This window comes from Palaemon carinicauda, chromosome 24 (genome assembly GCF_036898095.1).
Source record: "Palaemon carinicauda isolate YSFRI2023 chromosome 24, ASM3689809v2, whole genome shotgun sequence".
NCBI lineage: Eukaryota > Metazoa > Arthropoda > Malacostraca > Decapoda > Palaemonidae > Palaemon > Palaemon carinicauda.
In genome coordinates, this window is record NC_090748.1 from 97,210,717 (window position 1) to 97,218,216 (window position 7,500).

Genomic DNA, 7,500 nt, shown 5'->3' on the forward strand with positions numbered 1-7,500 from the left:
AGCATTCGTTAAACTCGTTATAAGGAACCACTTCGCTTAGACTGATAACGTTAGTCATTATTGTGTGATAAAGAATATATACGTATCAGAATCGTACAAATATTAAGCTTATTATTTTTAGAGGAATTCATATTTAACCATTTTGAAACTACCTTTATTATATGGATCTATAACATCTTATTTAAAAATAGGAATTACCGATGTGATAGTGTAAGTGTTATTCTATAGCAAGAGTATTTGAGGAAAATGATAACTATTTTTTTTTTATACTAACATTTTAAGAGTGATAAGAAATTCAAGTCTCAATTAGTTTAGGAACAATGTCTCGACGTTGGAAAGAAACCAGCTTTTTAGGAGGCTCCAGGACATCAAATGTAAGGGTGCCCTTCAACGTTGCACTTGAGGGCGACTATGAAAACGTTCATCGGAGTATGGGAGACTTACGCCCCTCCAGGTCCCGTGAAAACAGGGGTCCTTACTATTCACCCAGAAGCGATGACGCCCCTTTTACAGGCAGTATGGGCAGGATTCCAACACCTGGAACTGCGGGCAGTATGAACATGATTCCAACACCTGGAACTGCAGGCAGTATGGGCATGATTCCAGCACCTGGAACTGCAGGCAGTATGGGCATGATTCCAACACATGGAACTGAGGTCACAGTGTCAGAATGTAAAGAAATTGGTGTAGTAGAAGGGAACCGCCGGATACCCTTAGCATCTTTTCAGAGGGACGTCGTCATGGCACAGGACGATAACATGAGGAGGGCGGAATCCATGTCGACTTTCACTTCGTCAGGTTTGGTGAGGAATACTAATGTAGCTGGAGTGTCCTTTGCATCTGGGTGGCACGAACAGAGAGTCGTTGTTGATTCTGAAAGGGAAACCTCCGTGATTGCTACGAGGACAGCGGCATCTTCAAGTCGCATACATTTCTCTGAGGGGAGCCAGAAGAGATCTTCACAAATTCACAGCAAACCTGTTAAAGATGAGGAATTGATAAAGAGAGATTACAAAATGCACGTTTATGGAGATTCTACTGATCTTTGTGAGTCTTATGGTTTTAGTAGCTATTCTGACAGTAACTCTTGGAAAGTTCCTTTAGATGTTCATCACCCTGACATCAATGATCATATCTATGATGAAATCCGAGAATCTGACAGATTTGGCCAAGTTAAGTGTGAGACTTTTAAATCTTGTGACAATTTGCAAGAGGATGTACAAAAACCTGTAATTATTGATGAGTATCTCAAGAAAACTAGTTTTAAAGATCAAGATAAATATGAAAATGTAAAATCACTAGCTGCCTCTGAGAACAGAGCACATCAAAGGTCATCTGAATTGATTAAAAATGATGTTGAAAAAACCTCTGACACTGACATTAGTAAGGCTACATTGTTTCAACCTATATCAGTATGTAAATCCACTCCAAATTTGACAACATTCTCTAGTTTTAATTCCCATATTAGCAGTTCAGGAGGTACACATGAAGAAAACCCAAATGTTAAAAATGTCGATGTTCATTCAGATGAGAAACCAGATTTTGTTACATGTGATGCAAAGTCATTAGGTACTGAGGAGGAAGTACAGTTACCTTACCAACGAAAACCTTACCTTGAGACTAATTTAGATGATATTTTATGGTTGCCAACTCCCATAAAGACAGATCCACAAATGAAACAACCAGATGACTCCATAGAAGCTAACACAATCCAAGCCGAGTCTCCTGAGATGAAGCTAACATTGAAATCATCAGCAGAGTGCACTTCAGTGGTTAATGAAATCACTGACACCCAAACTAAAACAGATCCCACTATAAGTATACCTGATGATGATTTGTCTGCATCCATTCCTGGCATAGTCAAACCAATAGAGACAGATCAGAATAAAACAGAATGTTCAGAGGAATATGCAGTATTGCCTGAAAAAGATTTGGAAACATCAGTTAAAACTATTGCCCCTTCTGATTCACTTAATAACCATTATGTAGCAGATGATATTGACATGAAAACATCAGTAATAACAGAGCCCAAAGCTGAAACAAACAGTGAAATTCTGACAGTAGTCGACCAAAATAGACACTCTCTTCTCAAAGCAGAAACTTCAGAAGAATCATTTGAAGAAAGTTTTACTTCTGACAACGAATCAAGCACAAATATGATCACAAAAACCACAGCTGAAGAATTGAAGATAAATCTAAATAGTTCTCACATGAGGTCAAGTAACGCCTCTTTTACCCTTGAGAGACAAAGGTCAAGGACTTCCAAAAAATCAGTGAAGAGACCCTCATGTCCACCACCCCCACCACCTGCAGTTAAGATTTCATCAGAAACAGATAGTAGTTTAATACGAAAAGAATGTGATGCTGTCATACAAGACTCAGACATTTCTGCATCTCTATCTCCAGATCCATCAGAAAGCACACTGAATTTGGCCTTTTTAAGTGATGAAAAAACTTTATCAGAAAACCATGAACATGATAGATTAAAGCCTTCATCGCAAGATTCTTCATTTAGTTCTGTAAGTGGAAATTATAAGTCCAGTTGCATGTTGCCTCATAGTATTACAGAAAATACTAAAGAAGATAAAGATGAGGAAGATGAAAAATACAAAAGCACTTTTCTTGAAGAAAAGAAGTATTCCTTCGGTAGTGAAGTGCTTAAAGAAAACAAAATTGTGAGTGAAACAGTGTTACAAGACATTTCAAATGACAAAACAGATGAGCTAGAAAATGTGAATAGTGTAAGAGAAAAGTATGAAGTGACTGTTATCGGATCTGATCAATATAATGCTGCAAATAAAGAAACGTTAAATGTTATGAAACTGAGCAATGAAAATGTAAGTGAGGAATTAGCACCACTTCCTAAAATTTCTGATTTGGACACCCGGAGTGACGAAGACGTATTAGAAGCAATATCTGATGACTCTCGCTCTGCATCTGTAACTCTCATTGACGAATTACCGGACAATGTGACATTTGAGGATAATGACCCAAAGGAGCCACCTCCTTATAGTCCTCCACCACCTCCACCTCCCCCACCTCCGGAATCTGAGAGTCCTGTCATTTCATCTGAAATGTCATCATCAGACATTGAAGGGCGTAGGTCACCATCACCACCCCCAAGACCTCCTTCACCCTTGACATACACAGGACCCTCAACACCTCCGTTATATTTTTCATCGCCTTTGCCGGAGCTGCAGGGTACTTCTCTTGGGTATCAGATAGATTTACTAGCTTCACTCCCTGGTGCAGAAGACATAGCAATACTTGCTCAAAGAATTTTGTCACACGAGAACGATTCAAGACACTCGCCATCACCCCCACCTGTACCTCCACGTCCTAAACACGTTGGAAAGTTCTTTTATCACCCAATAACTTCCCTAGACCTCCATAAACATATCTATGAAAATGTACACCATACACAAGGCAAAACTGTTGGTCACATTGGAGATACTCATTCATTTAAGAATAATAATTGTGAAGATAACGAAGGCATCGAAGAACATGATCATGATGAGATTCTCTATGAAAATATTAACAGTCTACAACTTCAGAGGGACACCCTAGGCAAGCAGGATGGAAGCAAGTCTATTGATGATGAGTGTATATATGAAAACATAAGAGGTTCTTCAATTTGTAAAGATCCAATGAAGGATCCTGAAGACCAACAGGAATGTATTTATGAAAATGTTGAAAGCCTTAGAGACCAGGATAAGAAAACAAGACCAACCCAGGGTAATGTTTCTGGAATCAAAGAAACGTCCGGACTCAAAGTACACGGACATTATGATGAGAATTTCTTGGGGCATGATTATGAGACAATTGATAAATCACACAGTAAGGTGGATGACACTCGGTTATTTAAGAACCAGAAAAGATATCACATTTACGATACGATAAGAACTGACGAAAGTGAAGCAGAGGACCACCAAATAGAAAATGAATCTAAAAATCATGAAAAGACATATGGACATGACAAGTCTAGTTTTGAGCATCAGTACGCAACTGTTAATAAAACCAAGTTAGTAGACAAAACAAATGCTTCTTCTAGTGAAAGTAGCATCCTAAACCATACATACGCTGTAATCGACAGATCCCAGCTAGGAGGCAGTCTTGATGACAAGGGAAATGATCAGGAGGAAATATACGAAAATGTTCCTAGGTTTTCCACCCAAAGAAATGATGAGAAGAGCAAAAGTGAACCTTTGCAAGAAGACTGTTTTTACGAGAACTTAGGCGCTTTCCGGAAAGGTCTCAATGACTACAAAAGGGAAAACGCGGGACATAGTTCAAGAACAACAGTAACGTCAAGTTTTCGAAGTAGCAGTTTACCTCGCCCAGAAGAAGAAAGAGCCAAGACTCAAGAAGAAAGACCACCAACGCCCCCACCTCGTCATAAACCAGCAGTAAGAGAAATGGCCTATAGATCAGCTTATTCTCCTCCTCCACCACCAGTTCCTCCTTTCAATCCGGACGCCTTTCTGCAAATGAGCGAGCAGAAGTATTTCGACGATTCCAACGACTTTTCATCACCGAGAGAATCAAACCGTGGCAATGTGTCTATAGAGAAAGAGCTGTTCTTTGATTACCAAAAGGAGAAAGAGCTGTCTTATGATTACCGAAGTCAAGTCCAGGAGTTATTGCACCTACAAAAGCAGCGCCGGCGCTGGATCAAAGAAATGAGCCGGCATCAACCGCAGGGACAAAAAGGTAAATGCAGTCATTGTTTATCGGAATCTGTATCATGTTTATTTGATTTTTTTGCTTTACATGAGGTTGTTCATGGTTTAAGGCAATGATAAATATGGAGTAAACAATACTTTCTCTTTGTCATACAAAAAAGGACACCAACATTATCTTCTAGTATTATGGGCCATTTCATCGCAAGCTCTTCTTATACAGTAGTTGAAAACTTGATTATTATTATTATTATTATTATTATTATTATTATTATTATTATTATTATTATTATTATTATTATTATTACTTGCTAAGCTGCAACCCTAGTTGGAAAAGCAGTATGCTATAAGCCCAGGGGCTCCAAGGGGGAAAATAGCCTAGTGAGGAAAGGAAACAAGGAAAAATGCAATAAGACCGGAATAAAAGTTAGATTGATATGTTTGAAAATATTAATAAGATATGTAATTTTTTGTGATGTTGAATCTCAGATGTAAACACAAATAAGAATTTTTATCATGACCCTTTTTATATTATTCAAAGCTTTATTTATTGGTTTGAAATTATTTTGCGCTTTGTTTTTTACATCATGTTTATTATGGTTATTGATTTGCTTTGGATTAGTCACGTCCGCTTTTACATTCTCAACATAACCACCATCAAGTGATTTCATGTCAGAAAAACAAATTATCTTGAATAATAACTGAAATATAACTTTTTGGGGGTGTGTTTAATATGTACGTGCTCATTATTTATTTCCAACTACTACTACTACTACTACTACTACTACTACTACTACTACTACTACTACGTGATAATAATGATAATAATAACGTACAAAGTTGTTTCCATTTTTTTATCAAGTTTCATGAGGCACCTAACATCTTTACTACTAATCGACTGTATTTCTGTCTAGTTATTATAATTTAATTTAAACTTATTTCTTATAATCTTTTGGTTTCGTGTTGGGTAATGTTTATAGATGCATAAATTCGTTTTAATATTATCAATAAAATTGAGTGTCATTTTGCCATTCTTATTTGTATGAGCAATTTTTACCCCTTAATTACGATGAATACACCATTGGATATATAATAACAAAGTACCATGGTTAAATTACAGCTTCGGAAGCTTAAATATTACAAGTAGGTAGTAGGTTGCCCAGGGCACCAGCCACCCGTTGAGATACTACCGCTAGAGAGTTATTGGGTCCTTTGACTGGCCAGACGGTACTACATTGGATCCCTCTCTCTGGTTACGGTTCATTTTCTCTTTGATTACACATACACCGAATAGTCTGGCCTATTCTTTACACATTCTCCTGTCCTCATACACCTAACAACACCGAGATTACCAAACAATTCATCTGTTAAGGGGTTAACTACTGCACTGTAACTGTTATTATTATTATTATTATTATTATTATTATTATTATTATTATTATATTATTATTATTATTATTATTACTATCCAAGCTACAACTCTAGTTGGAAAAGCAAGATGCTATAAGCCCAGGGTAGAAGAGACTCTAGCTATGGTAAGCACCTCTACTAGGAGAAGGGCACTCCAAAATCAAACCACTGTTCTCTAGTCTTGGGTAGTACTATAGCCTCTGTACCATGGCCTTCCACTATCTTGGGTTCGAGTTCTCTTGCTTGGGGGTACACTCAGGCACACTGTTCTGTCTTGTTTCTCTTCTCGCTTTGTTAAAGATTTTATAATTAATATATGAAATATTTTATGCTAATGTTGTTAAAATTCATAATACATTTTATTTTAATTGTAAATTACTTTTCTTATTTCCTTTCCTCACTGGGCTATTTAACCTGTTGGAGCCCTTGGGCTTATAGCATCCTGCTTTTCCAACTAGGGTTGTAGCTTAGCAAGTATTAATAATAATAATAATAATAATAATAATAATAATAATAATAGTAAAATTGGTGTGAAAACTATAATAATAATAGTAGTGACAGTGTTGTTAATACTCGCGTGTCTCCCATGCAATTGCGCCTGAGTTTGGGGAGAGCAGAGGTTGCCTGGTGAATGTGAGGTGTGTGGTTTTGGGGTAGAAGGTTGGGGGGGTGGGGGGGGGGGGTTGAGAGAACGTAGTTCGGAAACTGTGGGTTGCCCTATGTCCAGTTCAACCAACTCATTACTGCAATGTGTGTGGCTGATGGATGATGAGTCACCAGTGAGCTAAATCATATTTTATTTTATTTTTATTTTTTCTTAGGTATGAATGTTTTTTTTTAATTGTTATACGATATATGGTGTCTGCTTGAGTGTTAAAGCATTATTTAACATGTTTAAAATTCTTTTTCATAATAGTTTTGATATAAAATTTGTGTATTCCATAATTGTAATAGTCACCCAGTAAAATAAATTCCATTTTCTTTAGATACATACATTTTCCTTATATGTAGGATTAACTACTCTATTTATTATCTAAACACATTACAGTCGTAATCATTATAAAATTAAGCTTATTTGTAGCAAAACAGTTTCTTTTCTTGATATTTAAAATTAGTTAAACCTCATATTATGAAAATTATAGACATTGACATGTTCTGTATGTTCATAATTATAATAGGCCCATTATAGTGAAAGATTTCTAATGTCAGTATTCCGTTTGTTGGAGAGTAATTAACTATGTCGAAAGAAATATGAAAGAAATGTATTTGAGCCTCGTTTTAGAAAGCAACAGCTGTGACCCTAACCAGAAATATAAATTTCCAAAATCCGGGAAAAACAAAATGTTGCGTGTGGCCTTTTATTTATTTATTTTTTTTTTTGTATCTTTAAAACGCAGAATTTTAAAATAGT

At 36.5% G+C, this 7,500-nt stretch overlaps 1 protein-coding gene across 4 annotated transcripts in view; it reads left to right on the top strand.

Moving 5' to 3' along the window:
* The first annotated feature begins 220 nt into the window (after positions 1 to 220).
* The window catches only part of LOC137618225 (serine-rich adhesin for platelets), a 223,632-nt gene continuing 216,352 nt past the window's right edge, over positions 221 to 7,500 (top strand). For 3 of the 4 annotated variants that reach the window (XR_011039756.1, XM_068348355.1, XM_068348354.1), the window contains exon 1: positions 233 to 4,710. Coding sequence is in view for 3 of the 4 variants with exons in the window: in XM_068348355.1 (XP_068204456.1) it covers positions 321 to 4,710 (4,390 nt within the window). In the remaining variant the exon portion in view is untranslated. Of the gene's footprint in view, positions 4,711 to 7,500 lie in introns of all 4 variants that reach the window. The other variant, XM_068348353.1, reaches the window with a different exon arrangement.